This window comes from Bos mutus, chromosome 20 (assembly GCF_027580195.1).
Source record: "Bos mutus isolate GX-2022 chromosome 20, NWIPB_WYAK_1.1, whole genome shotgun sequence".
Taxonomy (NCBI): Eukaryota; Metazoa; Chordata; class Mammalia; order Artiodactyla; family Bovidae; genus Bos; species Bos mutus.
The window spans coordinates 70890844-70910326 of NC_091636.1; the positions used below are offsets into that span (position 1 = coordinate 70890844).

The following is a 19483-nucleotide window of genomic DNA, read 5'->3' on the forward strand; positions in this document are numbered from 1 at the left end:
GGGGTCCACACAGCACCCAGCGAGGCCGGGCCTGACTCCAGCTTTCCCTGCCCCACAGCTGCCGGCGGGAGTGGGTGCCCTTTCGAGGTAGCAGGGGGCAAAGCCTCCCGCCTGGCCCACTAGACATCCATTCTGTGGTGGCCCTGTGGGCCCCTGGGAGGCAGACTTCCTCACGCTCCTCCTCCACGCGGCCTGCTGGAGACCAGCACCTGAGATCTCAGGTCCTGTGTCTGCGCCCCCTGAGCCTCCTGGAAGACGAAGGAGCCCCCAGTCCCTCCCCTGTGAAAGCTGGCCACTCCACCTGCTTCTCCCAGTCCGCCTTCCCACCCACCCCTGGGTGGACCGCACCCATGGTGGATGAGTCCCGCCAGCAGCACTTCCCAGAGAACGTGGTCCCAACCGAGCAGGGCAGAGGCTCCTTGGAGGCCAGGCTTCCTGGAGACACTCTCTCTGGACAGTGCTGAGAGCCAGGAAGGCCGCGTCAGTGGGGACACGGCCAGTGGCCAAGCCAGGCCTCCTGGGAACAGAGCTCACCTGTGCGGTGGGGCAGACACTTGCTTAGAGAAGCCGGGCGGAGCTGAGCCTTTGTGGTGACTCAGGAGACAGCGCGACTCTGGCCGTGCAGCTCCCCACCAGAGGGCAGGATGCCCACCCAGGTCCTCCGTCAGCTCCCCACCAGAGGGCAGGACGCCCACCCAGGTCCTCCGTCAGCTCCCCACCAGAGGGCAGGACGCCCACCCAAGTCCTCCGTCTCCAGTGGCCATGCCGGGGGAGCAGCCCTTGCTGGGGGTGTCCTCTGCCCCCGGGACCCCGTGCGGCTCCCGACTGAGCACGTGGGTGGAGACGCCACACGCGGGCCCCCGGGGGGGCAAAGGGCCGCCCCACAGCTCCCCTTCTGTCCCGGCTGCAGATGGGCGGCATGGAGTCCGTGATCACCGGGCTCGCGGATGAGTTCCAGCTGCTGCACCGGCACCGGGAGCTCTTCACACTGCTCGTCGTCCTGGCCACCTTCCTCCTGTCCCTCTTCTGCGTCACCAACGTGAGTGCCCACATTGCCCCGGACACTGTCTCGTTAGCACCTGCTGCCATCAGGGCAGACGGAGCAGGGGCGCCCCCCACCCCCACAAACAACCCGTGACCTGTAACGACACACAGGTGGTCACACACATGGTGGCCTTGAATCAGGCAGGATGGCACCAACGGTCACTCAGAGTCCCCGCGGTCACACACAGCACCTGGGCACGTGAGGGCTCGGTCTCCAGTGTTTCAGCACCTGGATAGCTCCCTGCGAGGCGCCCTTGGGTTTGTGGGGCAAGAGGGTTGGGGGGCTTCCCTGGTGGCTCAGCTGGTAAAGAATCTGCCTGCAATGCAGGAGACCCTGGTTCAATTCCTGAGTCGGGAAGATCCGCTGGAGAAGGGATAGGCTACCCACTCCAGTATTCTTGGGCTTCCCGGGGGGCTCAGCTGGTAAAGAATCCACCTTCAATGCAGGAAACCCCGGTTCGATTCCTAAGTCAGGAAGATCCCCTGGAGGAGGGCAAGGCTACCCACTCCAGTATTCTTGGGCTTCCCCGGGGGCTCAGACAGAAAAAATCCACCTCCAATGTGGGAGACCTGGGTTTGATCCCTGGTTGGGAAGATCTCCTGGAGAAGGGAACAGCTACCTATTCCAGTATTCTGGCCTGGAGAATCCATGGACTGTATAGTCCATGGGGTCGCAAAGAGTCAGACACAACTGAGCGACTTTCACTTTCACTCAGGTTTGGGGGAGGTCTGTCCGGGGTTGGGGTGGGGGTACAGGGCTCAGGGCCCCCTCCTCACAGAGGTTCTGCCATGGTCGGCATTTCCTGGCTTTCATTCCTAACTGTATCAGGAGCCCTGGAAAGGCGGGGAGAGGTTGGTTTTTTGTAATAGCCGGGTTCCCAAGTGGCTGCTCGTGGACTGAACTTTAGTTTCTTTCCTGAGTGACGCTCCATAGAGAGTAAAACAGAAGGTGTCTGTAAGCTGGTGCCTCAGGCCAGGCTGATATTTGGGAAGAGCAGTTCTGTGGGCAGGCATGAGAGCCAGGCACCCCGAGCTCAGCGGGTGTGCCCTCCTTCCCCCCAGGGCGGCATCTACGTCTTCACGCTGCTGGATCACTTCGCGGCCGGCACGTCCATCCTCTTCGGGGTGCTCATGGAGGTCATCGGGGTGGCCTGGTTCTATGGTAAGAACGAGTCCTCCTTGGGATGGCGCGCTCCCACCGGCAGGACAGAGCTGCTGTGCTGGCATCGTGACCGATCAGGCCAGCATCCTCGGGGTTGGTCACTGTGGCACCCAGTGGCCCTGCATTGTGAGCACTGTGGCACCACAGAGCGGGGCTTGGCCACCGCTGCTCGGTTGGGTCTGTGAAGGCAGTTAGCCTGGACAGCACCCTGAAGTCACCCCTGTGGTCAGGGCACTCAGTGTGGCCACGTGACCCTGGGCTGGCCTTCGAGGAGGAGGGTGTGCTTGGCTCTGGGTGCCGCCAGCTGGTGGAGGCGGTCTCTGCGTCCCGCTGAACAGAGTCCCGGCACCAGGGAGGCAGGGGAACTGGCCGAGGGGGCATGTCTCTAGGGCCCTCAGCTGATGGGAGGGAAGAGACAGGAACGTTTGGTGAGCGCACCACCACTCAGTCTCAGGCCAGAGCTCCCGACTCCGCACGACGGCCCCACCAGACTCCGGACCCCCCTCACCCAGGTCCAGCACTCGGGCGCTGGGACTGGGAGCCCCTCAGGGTAGGGGGCCAGCTGGTTGGCAGGTGGTCCCCAGAAGAGGCTGGGCCCAGCCTGCAGCTGTGTGCCCCTGCCCCTCCTGCGTGTCCACGTTTCCCGGCATGTCCTGATTCAGGTCTGACAGCAGCGGAAGGCTGCCCTGCAGAATTCTGCCGTCCTTCCCGCCACCATACCCCCCCCCCCCCGCCGTGCTAGCTCTCCGTGTCTCTCCTGGGGCTTGGGTCCTGGTGTTGCTTGGCTCACCTGACCAGGCGTCCTTGACGACGCTCGCCGTGAGGGCCCGATATAACAGGCACACTTCTTGCACGTGTGTGTGCTCCGGCCAAAGCCAGAGGTCTGTGCTGTTCGAGAACCGCAATCTTGAGACAGCCCTGGTGCCACGTGAGGGGTCACGGCCTCTGCTTCAGCCCTGAAGTTATAACCTGAAAAGCACTCTAGCTTTGAGAGGCTTAACCGACAAATAGCTCGTATTCCAAAAACATTTTTCCAGTTACATTTCCTTTTCTACAGAAAAGGGAAGTATCAAAAAAAAAAGAAAAGGGAAGTATCAGCCTGTCTGTACTTTCATTGGCATCTGGAATCAATACCTAGTCTACGGTTTTAGATTGTAATCTCCCCAAATCAACCCTGAATATTCATTGGAAGGACTGATGCTGAAGCTGAAGCTCCAATACTTTGGCCATCTGAAGCAAGGAGCTGACTCACTGGAAAAGACCCTGATGCTGGGAAAGATTGAGGGCAGGAGGAGAAGGGGGCAACAGAGGATGAGATGGTTGGATGGCATCACTGACTCAATGGACCTGAGTTTGAGCAAGCTCCGGGAGATGGTGAAGGACAGGGAGACCTGGTGTTCTACAGTCCGTGGGGTCACAAAGAGTCGGACAGTCCATGGGGTCACAAAGAGTCGGACATGACTGAGCGACTGAACAACAACAATGTCCGAAAATAAAACCTCAGAGAAAGAGAGAAAGTGCCTCAAATGTATCCAGCAGCCATGAACATCGCAGAGCTGGTGGAGGCCCAGGGGGAGCTGGCCTTGCGGCGACCACACGCTCCCCAAAGCCTCTGAATGCAGAGACCCCGCTTCCTGCAGACAGCAGTTCACACCAGAGCACGCCTGGCCTCTCAGTGCCCTGAGGCCCCTGGTCTCCGGATGGGCCAGTGTGGGAGGGGCTGCCTGCCCCGGAGCTGCCCAAGGGGCCCTGGGGACACCCCGTCTCTACGGGCTTTTAGGTTCAGCCTCCACCCCGCTTCCTCAGTCTCCCTCCAATCTGAGATCTGGTGATGGGGCTGAGTGTGAAGAGGGAATCCTGCGTGGAGTTGTCTCTCTGATGTCCCCACATGTGACATGAGACTCAGGCGGCCAGCCATCACCCAGCCTCAGGGTGGGAGAAATGAGCGTGAGACCTGGAGAAACTGGCTCATCCAGCTTCTAGCAGGAGCTTTCCCTACAATATAATGACTGTATGCATGTGGGCATAGTTTAGCCCTAAAAAGTGGGACACTCGGACACCTGCTCCTGCCTGGATGAGCACAGAGGACGCTGTGCTTGGGGACATGAGCCAGGCACAGACAGACAGATCCCGCGGGAGTCCCTCAGGTCCCTGGACAGCCAGGGTCACAGAGGCTGGAAGCAGGATGGGGAGGGCCGGGGCCTCCGCTGGGGAAGGCGAGGAAGGCCTGGGGAGGGTGGCGGGCATGGCTGCACAGCAGTGCGACCCTGCTTCAAGCCGCTGGGCTGTGTGCTCGCAGCGGTCAAACGGAAAGCTTCACGTGATGTATGTTTCACCATGATTTTTGCAAAGAAGAATAATGTTCATTACAGAGGGGAGGCAGGGGTGGCCGTGGGCCTCGCGGAGGAGGGTGGGAGCCCCAGAGGCCCTCCCTTACGGTCGTCAGTGATGCCAGGGTCACCCTGGGGACGTGCACGGGCTCCAGTCGGCATGACCCCCTGCTGCGGCCTGGGCAGCACCGTGCACCCTGGGCTCCAGGGGGAGCCGGGGGCGGGGGGCAGGGGGTGGGGTGGGGGCCGCATCTCCAGGCGGGCCGCACTGACGCCCTGCCTGGCCCTCTGCTGCAGGTGTGTGGCAGTTCAGCGACGACATCAAGCAGATGACCGGGCGGCGGCCCAGCCTCTACTGGCGGCTGTGCTGGAAGTTCGTCAGCCCCTGCTTCCTCCTGGTGAAGCCCCCCGCCCCCTCCGCCCCGCCCTCTACCCCGCCCCGCCCCAGCCATTACCTGACCGGGTCCCTAGGGGCGGGAGTCAGCAGGTCACGGGCTCAGCTGGGAGGGCAGGCTGGCCCCCCAAATCCTCGGGTCTCCTGGAAGCATGGCTCCCACTCTGGGCCCACCGAGACACCCACATGGGCGGCAGGGTGGTCCTCACCCGACAGTGCCTCTGCCTGGAGGCCGCGGAGGGAAGTCAGCCTCGGGGTCAGTGGGTGCTCGGCCGTGAGGCGGGACGGAAGTAGACAGGGTTCACCCACAGCACGGGCCCGGGGCTCCCCGGCACGTCCAGTGGCTGCTCGTGGTCTGGGCTGGGCAAGCTCTGGCCGGTGAGCAAGTCCACCTGCGGCCTGCTGTGTTGGAACCCGGCTGTAAGTCCACTCCACGGCTGCAGGGCCGCGTGGGCCGTGGCCGAGTCCCAGTGGCTCAGGACCCCTGACTGTCCCCCCTATCCAACGGCCCCGGCTGGCTGTTTGGGGCCCTCAGCACCCGCCTCCACCCAGCCAGCCCAGCCCCCCGGGTGCGAGTAGGCGCGGGCAGCCCCGACCCCCAAGAGCCAGCAGGAGGAAGTGGAGCCGGGGTGAGGCTTCTGGTCCAATCCCGCTCAGGGGCTTCTGGTCACCCCTCCTGCCTCCAGTCAGTGAGGTGTCCTGCTTCTCCTCACGTGGCAACCCGGGGGTTTGGAGGACAGCGAGAGAGCCCCTCCCATCAGCCCTGAGACTCAGGGGCATGTGCCCCCACCGCGGGGCCCGCAGCCTCAGGCCATTGTGTGGGGGGCCCTCCCCAGAGTCGCCGCTCGGGAGCCCCTGGCCCCAGCTGCCCCTGACCCTGCCGCTCGGTTTCAGTTTGTGGTCGTGGTCAGCATCGCGACCTTCAGGCCCCCGCACTACGGAGCCTACGTCTTCCCCGAGTGGGCCAACGCGCTGGGCTGGGCCATCGCTGCGTCCTCCATGTCTGTGGTCCCCATCTACGCCGCCTACAAGCTCTGCAGCCTGCCTGGCTCCTCGCGGGAGGTGCGTATCTGCACGGGGCCCCCTCTCCTGCCCTTCTGCCCAATGCGAGGCCGCCGGCGAGGTCAGGTGGGAGTCCCAGGCCTGCTCCCACCGGCTCGTCTCGGACCAGCAGGAGAGTCTGGATGGGCGGTGACTGTGCCAGGCACGAGGGCTGGGTGTGTGTCTACACGTGTGTGTCTGGGCGTGTTGTGTGTGTGAGCCTGTGTGTTCTCACGTGGGCATGCACGTGTGTGCTTGCCAGCGGGTATCTGGGTGTGAGCTCGCCTGCTGTGCACCATGTGGACGCCGTGGTCTGAGGGTGGGGGTGGACTCGGGGGACCAGGCCCACCCGGGGCTGAGCCGGGGCAGCGGGGCCGCCAGGCAGGACCCCCGTGAGGGCGGAGGTGGCTCTGGGCCTCCGAGTCAGGCCCACTGCTGAGTCCCCTGTGAAGCAGGCGGTGGGGGGGTGACCTGTGACCTGAGCACAGGGGCTCCCCCCTGCCCCCATTGCGGTGCTGGGATTCCCGGAAAATGAGATGGAGGTCGTAGCCTCGCACGCTCTCCCGGAGCCCTCAGACATTGCTTGATGCCCGATTCCAGTCTCTCAGGGGAGCGAAGCCCCTGGCTGTACCCCAGCAGGTCCAAGCATCCCCCGAGGGCCACGTGGCGTCTCTCTGGCTTGGACGCAAAGGCGGGGTCCCCTCGCAGGCTGGCCCCCAGCCCGTCCCTCAGCATCAAGTAGGCCCAGCCCAGGCCAGGCCCTCGCGGCCCCCAGCAGAGCTGGACGGTGTCAGGCAGTGTAGGCGCCGCTCACAGCCCCCTTGCTCACAGCCTCCGGGGGACAGCCCTGCAGACAGCAGGCGACTGCTGGCCCTGGGAGAGACCCCTCTGTGTGGGCTGGGGAGGGCGCCTGCAGGGCCTGGACCTCCCGCCAGCCAGACTCACTCCCTAGAATCTCAGCGCTCAGATGGGGGTCAGTGACACCTGGGGGGGACGCCTGGCCCCAGACAGTCCATGGGCCAGCTGCTGAGAGGCCGGGGGGGAGCTGTCCGAGGGGTAGGGGGAGGTGGTGGGAGGGAACCAGCCTCCCCTCTGGCTGTGAGAGACAGCGGGACCTCCCGGACCCCCACCCCGCGGGACCCGCAGGCCCTGCTGGAGCGTGTGGGCTCCCCTGTCTGCAGGGCCCGCCACCGAAACTCCACACCCAATCCTGTTCCCTCCGGTCGGCCTGGACTTTGCTCCAGGGTCTAAGGAGACCTGGCCGTCAGCCCCCACCTGTGTGGTGGTCACCCTGGGCCCGCCCACCACGCTGGGCCGGCGCCCATGGCGGCCCCTTCTCTTCTAGAAACTGGCCTATGCCATCACGCCCGAGACGGAGCACGGACGGGTGGACAGCGGGGAGGTGCGCCAGTTCACGGTGAGTGCCGCGGGGGCTCCTCCCGCCCTAGGACGCTAGCCGTGGCCACAGGCGCTGCCTGGCGAGTCCCCCAGCAGGTGGGCACTGACTCAGACACCTTGTAAGGGGCATGGCTGGGCGGGGCTAACGGACAGAGAACTTCCGCTCTGGAGACTGAAGGGCCACCGACTTGGTGCAGAACACGCCGTTCGAGCTTTGCCTTCTGTCTCCTTCCTTCCAGCTCTGATGTCTTTATTTCTTCTACTTTCATTGGTCTACTCTGTCACACCTTAACTAACTTCTTAATTTAGACCCTGGATTGTTAATTTTCAACCTTTCTTCTTTTCTCACATGAGCATTCAAGGCTAAGAATTTCCCACAGAATACCCTGGTGGCTGCATTCCATAGCTTTTAACATAGCGTTTTGTTTATTATTTAGTTTTAAACGTGTTTTAATTTTCGTTGTGACTTCTTCTACCCACGAGTTGCTTGTAACTCTGAAATCCCTAAATACATGGGGATGTTCTATTTTTTGTTATTTGTTTCTAAATTAATGGTATTGTGTTCAGACACCTTTTTACCCTTCTTTGAAGTCTCTTGATGCTCCTTTGTGGCCAAGTACCTACCCAGCTTTTATAAGTGTCGCTTCTATCCTTAGATGAGACGTCTTCCCTAATTGTTGACACACAGTTCTCCTTCTGTCCATTAGATCCGGCTGGTAACTATGCTGTTCAAATCTTCCACAACTTTGCCCGTTTCCACTCTGTTCAGCCATCAGCATTCAGGAGACGTGTGCGGGATAGCCTACCGCGCAGGAGGCGTGTGCGGGATAGCCTACCATGAAAGCATATTTGTCCGTTTTCCCTGTAGCTCTACTGGATTCCGCTTTATCTGACCTGCGCGTTTTCTGGGACTCGTACGAGCTCAGGATGATCAGTCTTCCTTGTAACCCAGCCTGTCCTCTTGCCTTGAGATGCTTTTGCTCTTAAAGTCCTTTTCATCTAGAGGGCTACAGCTGCACAAGCTCTCTTCAGAGTTTACCTGAAACGTCTTTTGTCATCTTTTAACTTCCCACTTTGCAGCCATCCTAAAGTTTAGGCGCCCTTTGCAGTCCTCGAATACACTGAAGCGTTTTAGTCTGGCAATCGGGCAGACTAATCTGCTTTACGTTTGTTGGGATCACTGATACAGCTGGGCCTGATTCTGCGACCTTTTTAACTCTGCTCCACTTTGCGATGCTTACTCTCCCCCCTCTGTCGCCTTTCATGACTCTGTTCCGCTTTGCAATGCTTATTCTTCCCCCTCTGTTGCCTTTCATGATTGATTTTGGAGGATCACTGATACAGCTGGGCCTGATTCTGCGACCTTTTTAACTCTGCTCCACTTTGCGATGCTTACTCTTCCCCTCTGTTGCCTTTCATGACTCTGCTCCGCTTTGCGATGCTTATTCTCCCCCCTCTGTTGCCTTTCATGACTGATTTTGGAGGGTTTGTTTTCTTATTCTACTCTTTCTGTTTGTTTGGAACTTATGTGCTTTATTGGTTTTATTCTTGTTTTTAAAATCGTACTGTGTGTATTTCTTTTAAGGTTTTTTGATGCTGACCATTTTTTAAGTATTTTTAAGTTTTTAAATATGTATTTGGCTGTGTGTGGCCTTTAGTTGCTGACGCAGCTCTGTCACGTGGGGTCTTTGACTGCAGAGCACGGACTCTCTGGTTGTGGCAGGTGGGCTCCAGAGTGCACAGGCTCAGCAGCTGTGGCCCCCAGGTCAGTTGCCCCACAGCCTGTGGGATCTCAGTTCCCTGACCAGGGATTGAACCACGTCCCTTGCATTACAAGGCAGATTCTTAACCACTGGGTCGCCAGGGAAGTCCCTGTACCAAGCATATGGGGACTTCAAGTATAAAGTTAACTTCAACTATGAAGTTAAGCTTTATGTGAACCCCCATCCTGAATATCACAAGGACTTAATTTTCCTGCTATTGATTAATGATACTAATAATTAATAATTTTGTTCTTTAGTCGCTAAGTGGTGTCTGACTCTTTGTGACCCCATGGACTGCAGCTCACCAGGCTTCCCTGTCCTTCACCATCCCCTGGAGCTTGCTCAAACTCATGTCCGTTGAGTCGGTGATGCCATCCAACCATCTCGTCCTCTGCTGCCCTCTCCTGCTTTTGCCTTCAACCTTTCCCAGCATCAGGGTCTTTTCCAGCGAGTCAGCTCTTAAATAATAATGAGCTATTTTTAGCCAGTGTTGCACTTATGTCTTTTTTAACCCACGAATTAGGCTCCGTTACTATTGTTACGCTGTTCTCTCCAGAAACTCCCTGGACGAGCTCGCGTCCAGTGTTCACTTGTTCACTGCACTTTTTGGCATCTGCATCTTTCCTGGAAAGATCACTTTCTTGACTCTCCAAAAGTATCCTTCAGACATTGCTCTAAGGGAGTGTTTTTTAATGTTTATTTTTAATTGAAGCGTAGTCGCTTTGCAGTATTGTGCTGGTTTCTACCAACTTTGTGTATCTGTGAGTGTCTTTGCCCTCATTTATGACAGACTTTCTGCAGGCTCGAGCTTCTCTGTTGTCACCATCTCTCGGCATGTTGATGACAGGGCTTCTCCACCTGCCGCCCCACAGTCCTGCTGGGACGGGAGGTCCAGTGGGGCAGGGTCTCCTGTGAGCAGGGTCTCCATGTCCTGTGGGGCGGGGTCTCTATGTTCCGGGACCCGTCCAGCTTCCTTTACCTTTGGGGCTGGCTGCAGTCTCCCTGTGTCTGAGCACAGACTTCTGTTATTTGTATTATTAGAAAACTGTTATAAGTAGTTTTATTTACTTATCCCTCCCAGAATATTTTGTGTGTCCGGGGTCTGTAAATTCTTGTTTTTAGTGAGTTCTGGGAGTTGTGCAGCTGAGAGTTAAAGCTCGCCCCTCGCCTCTGCGGCCGTCCTGGGCTCTGTGTGTGCTCGTCGCCCTCCAGGTCTCACCCTCTGTCAGGGGTCTTTTCAGGCTCTGCGTCCGGGTTCTCCGTTGTGCATTGGCCCCCGCGTGGCTGTTTCTCATTTATTTAACCACGTGACAAAGTACACCCTTGTGAACGACCGTACAAGCTCCGCCTTGACAGCGGTCACATCCGCCTCCCCGTCCGCCTTCCTCCTGTCCCCAGAGTCAGCACCGTCTCGATCCAGCATCTAGCAGCCTTCTCTGCTGCAGTTTTGTGGCATCTACGCTGCTGCTGCTGCTAAGTCACGTCAATCGTATCCGACTCTTTGCAACCCCATGGACTGTAGCCTGCCAGGCTCCCCCGTCCCTGGGATTCTCCAGGCAAGAACACTGGGGTGGGTTGCCATTTCCTTCTCCAGTGCATGAAAGTGAAAAGTAAAGGGAAGTCACTCAGTCGTGTCCGACTCCCAGCGACCCCATGGACAGCAGCCCACCAGGCTCCTCCGTCCATGGGGTTTTCCAGGCAAGAGTACTGGAGTGGGGTGCCATTGCCTTCTCCTGTGGCATCTGTAGGTACCGCTAAATTCCTGAGAAGGACTGTTTGGTTTCCGTCGTTTTGAACTTTATGGAAAGGGCTTCACGCTGAGTCCTTGAGCTCGTCTCTCCACTGTGTGTGGTTACGCACCAGGATTCGTGCTTCTTATACCCACAGTCCCCCGAGCCTCTTGAAACTGAGTTTACAGTTCTCAGTGTATTTGGAAATACTTGCTGTTGTTCCTTCCATTTTTCCTGCCTCATCACCTTCAGGGGTTCCGGTCACACAGTTTAGGCTCTTTAATGCTCTTCTTCTGTGTTTTATTTTTGTGTGCTTTCTGCTGCTTTGTTTAGTTCATTAATTTTTCACCTCAGCAAAGCCTAATCTACAGATAAGCCCACCCAGCGGATCTGTCATTTCACACACTGCAGTTTTCACCTCTAGAAGTCCACGCGGGACATTCTGTCAGTCATGCCTCAGCTTACCTGTCTGGACGTGCAGTGCAGTAATGATCCCTGTGCAAGGCCCCCATCTGCCAGTGTCAACATCTCTCTCTGTTCTGGGTCAGCGTCAGTTGACTTTTCTCATAAGATGCTGACTTTTGCTGATGCCTTGCGTGTCTAGTCATTTTTAACTGAATTCTAGACATTGTGAGTTTTACCATGTTAAAGCCTAGATATATTTGTGTTACCTTAAATATTTTGGGGGCTTCCCTTGTGACTCGGTGGGTAAAGAATCTGCCTACAATGCAGGAGACTTGGGTTCAGTCCCCAGGTCGGGAAGATCCCCTGGAGAAAGAAATGGCAACTCACTCCATTATTCTTGCCTGGAGAATCCCATGGACAGAGGAGCCTGGAGGGCTACAGTCCCTGGGGTCACAAGAGTCAGACACAACTTAGTGACTAAACCACCACCAGATATTCTGGAGCTCTCTTCTGGGTCATCATTGAATTACTTGGAGACAGTTTGATTTCTGGGGGACTTGCTTGTGAAGACTTGTTAAGTTGGGACCACAGCAGCATTGGGTGTGGGGCTCACCGCGCTCCTGATGCTGGAGCAAGACCTTGGGGAACACTCTAGTCAGCTCCCCGAGACCCAAGAGATGCTCCTGCCTGGCTGTGGGGCAGCCTCAGCTCCCAGTCTCTAGGTTTGGGGAATGTTCCTTGAATCCTGCTGGGAGGGTCTCTCTGGACTCGAGTGCCTGACCGCTCAGCTGGACCCTGGGTCCCCATGTACATACTCAGAGCTCTGGGTGCTGCGCCCGCCCCTCTGGAGCTCCGTCCTGTGAATTGCCACGCCCTGGGGCTCTCCCACGCTCACCCCATCTCGCCAGGCCCAGGCTTCACCACCTGACCTGGGCTCCACGCCCCACGCTGCTGCTGGAAAGTGGGTGCGAGTGGGGCAGCTGGATGCCTCATCCTCCTGGTCTCTCTCAGGGTCTCTGTCCTTTGTCATCCAATCTCCTGCTGTCTGAAAATGCATTATTATATGCTTATTGTTCATTTTAAGTGGTTTTGAATGGTAGAGTCTATTAGGTCCCCATTACTCCATCTGGACCAGAAATATCATTGTTTTTCCTTGTTTTCTGCTGCAGTGTGCAGCTTACGAGATCCTACTTCCCCAACCAGGGACTGAACCCAGGCTCTCGGCAGTGAAAGCCCCGGTCCTAACTGCTGGACCGCCGGGGAGTCCCTGGCCCAGAAATCTCTTTGTCTGTCTCTCTGGCACTGCCCTGCCCATGCCCCCGTAGCCCCCATTATGAAAGCTCTATCACCCACCCCCTTCCTGTGCCCCCTTCACTGACAGGGACCTTGTTCGCGTCTTCTCAGGAAGCAGCCTTTGACCTTTAAACTGTGCATCTCTGTGGCCCGTGTCCCCTTCTAAGCCATTTCTTACACAGCTGCCCAGTAACCTGAAGGTCTCCACCTCTCTGGTCCAGGGGCCTGGACTGGAGTTTCAGGTTCCTGCTGACCACCGCTGTTTCTGGTCTCCTGGTCGCCAGCTCATGGCTTGAGCTTCCCTTGTGGGACCTCTGAGAGAGGCCTCCTCTTCCTCCCGAGAAGGTTGCCTTGGGCTCGTCCATGGCTGGGACAGAGGGCCGCTTCATGCCTGAGCTGGGTCCCAGCTGGGGTCCCCGGTATGCCCCCCGCCCCAGCCTCAGCACTGGCCTGAAGTCACCACGCAGCCACCACCCCGGGCCCCGGCCCCTGCTGGTCCGGCCCCACCAGGCCCTGCCCTCCAGCTGCCCTTGGGGGCCGTGGCGTGTGTCCTAGGCAGGTCCTCGGGGGGCAGGGCGAGGGAGAGCCTGCAGGGGAGCCACCCCACCTCCCCCCCACCCCCCGGGGGGGCGGCCTCCCCCCCACCCTCCTGGGGGGGCCGCCTTCCCCCCCATCCCCCCAACCCCAGGACGGCCGCCTGCCCCCCACCCCCGCCCGGGGGGGCTGCCTCCCCCCACCCCCCTAGGGGGGCTGCATCCCCCCCCATCCCCCCAACCCCAGGACGGCCGCCTCCCCCCCACCACCCCGGGGGGGCCACCTTCTCCCCATCCCCCATCCCCCCAACCCCTGGACGGCCGTATCAAAAACAAGCCCTGCACATCTTGCTTTGGAAATGTTTACAAACACTCGGTTCTTGCCATTTAGTGCGATCGAATGGCTTGTGCTCAAAACAGGCTGAGCTAACAGCTGGGTAATCACAGGCGATGACACCTGTGGACAGCTAAATAGGGGCCTGTCCACCTCGCCCGTCCCCCAAGCCGGGAACGAGGCCACATCCGCACCTGCGGGGTCGCACAGAGCAGCTGGTGCCGCGGGGCGCAGGGCTGCCCCGGGACAGGATCAGAGGCCCCAGGAGTGAGGCCCCAGGAGTGAGGCCCCAGGAGTGAGGCTGTGGGGTGCGGGGCTGCCCCGGGGCAGGATCGGAGGCCCCAGGAGTGAGGCCGCCAGGGACCGGGGGCACTGCGGGTTGCGGGCAGGCTGGCGGCGTGCGCTCTGGGACCCTCCCAGGCCTGCGGCGTCCAGTGTCTGCCCAGAGCAGAGGCCACAGCACCCGGGTCCGCGGGGGCCGCTGGGCTGCATTCTGGCCCCTCGAGGCCGCCGTGCTCTGACTCTGTGAAGCGATGACTTGCCTCCAGGAAGCGACTGGGGCATCAGCTCTGTGGTGCCCAGGAGCTGCGCTGGTCCCCACCTCCGCCTGCCCCCGGCTTCGGCAGGGCCCCAGCCCGGGAGCCGCCTGTATCCAAGGGGCACCTCACTTCGTGTCTCAGCAAAGCCTGTTTCCTTTGCAGCTCCACCACTGGCTCGTGGTGTAGGCGGATGGAGGAGGAGGAAGAGCTGCTGGGTGCCGTCGCGAGGACCAGGGCGAGGAGGGCCCCCCACCCCCAGCCCCCGCCTCGCCGGACACACACACGCCTTTCCCTGGACGGGAGCGCCCCCTGTGCCCCGGGAGCTGACCCCACCGTCCACGTGTCGCTGTGTACCTCCCCTAGTCTGTGCTCATCCCGCAGGTAGAATCAACTGGGCTGTGTTCCGTGTATTAGAGCCGCTGCCTGCCCTCCACCCGCATCGGCCCACCAGGGCCCCTGGAGCTCGGGGAGGCCGCCAGCCCGCGTGTGGAGGAGAGAGAACAGTAATTACAGGTCACAGGTTCTCTGCCGAGAGCCCCGGCGCTCGCAACAGCTTCCTACACCCTTTGTTTTGCCCCTATTAAAAAGCCAAGTGTCGCGTTTGGCCTTCTTGTACAGCCGTGAAATGGAGGAGGCCACACCGAAGGTGAAAACGCATCCCCACGTCAAATGGGCCAGTCGAGCCCCCAGGGGCGGGCGGCCTGGGGGCAGAGTGCTGCCTGTTTCCTTGTCGCTGAGGGAAAACGGTAAAATCTGTGTGGGCTGCCACTGGTCCCGCCCGACGCGGGTCCCTGTCAGCTCACGGTCCCCTCACCGCGGACCCCCAGCCACAGAGAAGGCGAGCTTGCCAGGAGCAGGGGTGCCCCTGCGGCTTAGCCTGGACCCCCCAACCTTAGGAGGGAGGCCCGGCCGGAATCTCGGTTCTCGGAGGCGCCCGTCTCAGCAGCCGCAGCTCTGGTTTCCTTAGGAAATGGCTTTCAGAGCCGCGTTGACCCGGGAGTCAAACCCGTGCTCGGAAGGCGGGGCCGGTTTCTGAAGCCCGTTGGCCAATGTTACTGAGGTCGCTGCAGAGGATATTAGCCTCTGGCGCTGCCGTCCGCAGGGCTCGTGGCCATGGTCCGGGGACGCCCTGCTGGCCGTGTGCCCAGGGCCACCGGGAGGCTGCCGGCCAGGCCCGTGCAGCCCTCGCAGCCGCACTGGGAGCGGCCCTCAGCCCAGGCCCGTGGAACCGGCTGCTCAGGGCAGCCACGGGTGGACTGGTGCTCGGGCGCGGGTGTGGCTGAGAGGAGTCGGGCCCCGTCCTTCCCAGGAGCGCTGAGCGCTCGTGAAGAACGCCGGTGGTGTCCGTGTCCGTCTGCGTTCACAGTGGTCTCTCGTGTGCTTGTCCCCAACAATAAAGAAACCCGCGGGGAGATGGCCGGGGCTGTGTGGCCACGTTCCTCCCCGACGGTGTCTCGTCCAGGCGATGCCTCGGGCACCCAGACCCCTCCCTCCAGACCCCCCTTCACTCACCCCCGCCCGCCACGAGCACATGCAGCCCCGGCCGCCCAGGTCTGCCAGGCTCAGCCCGACCCACCCGTGGCCCCGTGGGTGTCCCCCCCAGTCCTCCCGTCTGTCTTTCCTCTCTCTCAAGCCCTCCTCTGCCCAGCCGGCTCCCCTGCAGGCTCCCCGGGGGCCCGGACCCCGGCCAGGCGGGCTGACCGCAGCTCCTGCCCAGCCCAAGCGCCTCTTCTGGGGACACGACCCCAGAGCCCTGAGCGGCTCCTGCCTTTGGTCCCTAAGGATCTCTTGTCCACTCTGGAGAACGAGGTCCTTCTAGACACCCATCAGCTCTGGCCACAGCCCAGAGAAGAGCCCTGTGGTTTATCCTTCTGCTTGGATGCCACCTCTGGGAGTCTGCTCTGACCTCTGCTTCTGGGCTCCACCCCTGCTCAGTGCTCAGGAACCCCCACTCTCCCCAGCAGGTTCCCATGGAAGGGAGAGTGCTCACTGCTCCCCAGTTTGAGCAGGAGCTCCCCCGGGAGCAGGGGCTGAGCTCGTCTCGTGTGTTTCTGCCAGTGTCTTAGAGCTGGCACGCAGTGGGCAGTGGCACTCAAGTTACATTTACAGATGAGTGAGCCAACAGGGAGGGGCATGGATGGGTGGATGGAGGAGGAAGTGGAGAAAGGAGGAAGGAAGAGAGGAAATGGATGGGTGGATGGATGGATGACAGATGAGGGAGAGATGGAGGAATGGATGGATGGAGGGCTGATGGGCAAGTGGTTAGATTGATAGATGAATGTTGGATGGATAAATGATGGGTGGGTGGATGGATGGATGGGTGGGTGGATGGAAAGGTGGATGGGTGGGTGAATGGAAGGATGGATGGATGAGCGGGTGGATGGATGGATGAGCGGGTGGATGGATGGCTGGGTGGATTGGTGGATGGGTGGGTGGATGGGTGAATGGAAGGATGATGGATGGGTGGATGGATGAGTGGGTGGATGGATGGGTGGGTGGCTGGATGGATGGAAAGGTGGATGGGTGGTGGATAGGTGAGTAGATGGATGGATGGGTGGGTGGGTGGATGGATGGAAAGGTGGATGGGTGGATAATTTGTGTGCACGTGAGTGGATGGACAGGTAGGTGGACGGGCGGCAATAGGTGGTGGGAGGTCTTGTGTCGCATCTCAAGGCTGTGACTCCGGCCCAGGCTCACATACCCGGTGCGGCCACCGGAATGCTGTGTCTGATGTCTGTTCTCCAAGGGGAGGCCACACTCTTTAATACAAGTGAAATGTGTTGATTTTGAAACACCTGAGTGCATGTTTTCTTCCCGCTCTGACCGGGTGCGGAAACCAGCTCCTGGGGGGGAAGAGGCCGCCTGCGCCCCAGGTCTGTCAATGGGGGCCTCGGCTCCTCCATCCACACTGCACGTTGCCATCGGACAGATGCTCTTTGCCCAGTGACCTTTAGAAACAGTCTAGGTGTTACAGCCCAGGAAAGCCATGTGATTTTTCCTTTGAGAGGAGCATTTCAATAAAGGCTTGGCAACAGTGAAATAAGTGATTTAAAGGGTAAACAAATTCCTCCGTGTTTGGCTTTCCTTGGTTTTGCTCCACAATCCCCACTTAATCTCTGTAGACGCACCCGACCAGCATCTTTACCCGTCTCCTGGTCATGGACAGCAGGAGAGGTCACCTTTTCTGAGACGGTCCGTGGTCCCCCCCGGAAGATGCTGCCACGTCCTGACCTTGGGAGACCTGCCTGCTTCCCATCTCCCTCATCCCTGAGGACCTCCAGGGCCCCAGCACCACCAGCAGAGCCTGAGGCACCAGAACCTCCCAGCTGCCCGGGTCCAGCAAACCCACCCCTCCCCGCGCACGGGTGCCAGCTGGCCACACTGAAGGTCCATTCACATCTGGCAAAACAAAACAAGAGCTGACGGTCACCCGGCCACCTCCCCACCCTCTGACCTTGGGTGACGGACAGGGCCAGGCAACTGGGCTGCCCCGCACGGGGCCACAGCCACTCCACAGGGTGGGAACATCGAACCACTCCAATTTAGTGGCTCTGGCTTCACTGTTTTTTTTTTTTCATTTTAACAAAATAGAAAATACCAGAGTCAGTGCCCCTGAGGGGGCGAGTCCTCTTTGTGAAACGTGTTCAGGCGTGCACCGTATCTCCCCGATGGAGCATCAGAGACAGAGGTGGGACGGGGAGAGAGGCAGGCCCCGCAGGCCAGAGTCGAAAGTCGGGGTCCCGCCCTGGGCAGGGGTAGCGACCCCCGCAGTCACCTGCCCCTCCAGGAGGGCCCTGTCTGCAGCCCCCTGCGGTCCCTCTGCGGCCCTCCTCGAGGGATGGCGGGCAGCTTCCATGTACACGACAGAGCTAAAGAATCGAGTCCGTATCGACTCGACACTGAACACATTTACCTAGAATTTGAATAATTTTACTTATTCCAGGAGCTAAGTTCCTCTTGTATGTACTAAGGCATTTCAGTCATCCTAACTCTTTGTGACCTCACGGACTGCAGCCCTCCAGGCTCCTCTGTCCACGGGACTCTCCAGGCAAGAACACTGGAGTGGGCTGCCATGCCCTCCTCCAGGGGACCTTCCCGACCCAAGGATCAAACTCCTGTCTCAGTGTTTCCTGCTTTGGCAGGCGGGTTCTTTACCACGAGTACCACCTGGGAAGCCCAAGTTCCTCTTCTCTCCAAGTCATTTGTGTAGGTGAGAGTCCTGTCAGAGGGGACATTTCTCTGGGTTAAAAGCCACCTGCTTCTGTATTTACACAGCAGTGCGCTTGACTGGCTTGATCCTGCTGGATCAAAGGTTAATATCTGGAGCAGTCTTTCAAGAAGCATATTCAGAGATGGTATTACGATTCCTCAGCTACTAAATGCTCTGATATCCTTTGTTCACACAGAGAGACTAAATGTAAAGTTCTAAACCATTCTATAACACAGAGAAACCTTGGAGACGGAGGTCTCCTGCAGGTCCAGCTCCCCGCGGAGCCAACGAAACCCCCAGGAGGATGACCCTGTTGGCCTGGGTGCTCCAGGCTCCAGCTCCGGGGATGGGACCAGGCCAGCTCACCCTTCACCTCCCAGGCAGGGACCGTGGCTGTTTGAGGAGGAAGCTGGAGATGAAGGTGAGGGTAGGGCTGCCCCACCACGCAGCCCAGGTGAGGGTCCTGACCTCCTGGGCCTCGGTCTGCCCACTTGCTGCAGGGGCTCCCCCTGCCTGGCTGGGTGGCCGCCAAAAGGATTAAAGTGTTAGGATGAGGGAGGTGCTGAGAAGCTCGGCCTGAGCGTGGCTGGTGGGCAGCATTGTTTCCTGCGGCTCTCAGTACCCCAGACGGTGAGGCGACGCTTTCTAACTGCTTCCCGGTTATGGCAGGCACAGAGAAAAGTTGTTTTCCATCCAGTCAGTAGTTCGCTTTTATGGTTCTGTCTGATGCCGGAAATTCTAATGGATCCAACCCGTATCTGCCGGTTCCCCCCCCTCTGAACACAGCACCGCTCCCTGTGGGTGTGTGGGGACGCCGGGCACTCTGGCGGGATCTGTGGTGCCCATGTGGACGCAAGGGCTGGGGCCTTGGGGGCGAGGGCACAGCCTTGGACAGGAGGGCCCTGCCCATGCGTGGATCGTCCCCAGCGACTTCCAGGACTGAGGAGGAGGGAGCAGGTGAGGCCAGGTGCTCGCGGGTCCAAGGCACGGCCCCCACTCTGCCCTGTGCTGAGAACGCGGACACTCAGCAGACTGACCACTCACCGCCTTCCCTCCAAGAGAGCACCCCTCACACTGTGACCGGCACTAGGAAAGGCCCGGAGGTGACGCCGGGGGCAGGACGCAGCGAGCCCAGCCCGGGTCTCCAGCCCCGAGGTACCCTGCAAGGCCTCTGGGCCCAGGTCTGAAGTCGGGTTTAAACACCCGCTCTCTGTGCTGAGACTCTTCAGCTGGGAAAAACCTGAGACCTCCTGGTTCTCTGATGGAAGAAAATATCCCTGTGTTTGGACTCAAGTCAGGAGACCTCC

At 59.5% G+C, this 19483-nt stretch overlaps 1 protein-coding gene across 1 annotated transcript in view; it reads left to right on the forward strand.

The window, feature by feature from the left end:
- SLC6A3 (solute carrier family 6 member 3) overlaps positions 1-14380 on the forward strand; it is a 34748-nt gene extending 20368 nt beyond the window's left edge. Inside the window, 8 exon segments of the mRNA XM_070357852.1 lie at positions 911-1039; positions 2107-2206; positions 4834-4934; positions 5825-5992; positions 7317-7365; positions 7368-7388; positions 14129-14346; positions 14348-14380. Of these exon segments, the coding sequence (XP_070213953.1) occupies positions 911-1039; positions 2107-2206; positions 4834-4934; positions 5825-5992; positions 7317-7365; positions 7368-7388; positions 14129-14346; positions 14348-14380 (819 nt within the window).
- The last annotated feature ends 5103 nt before the right edge of the window (positions 14381-19483 follow it).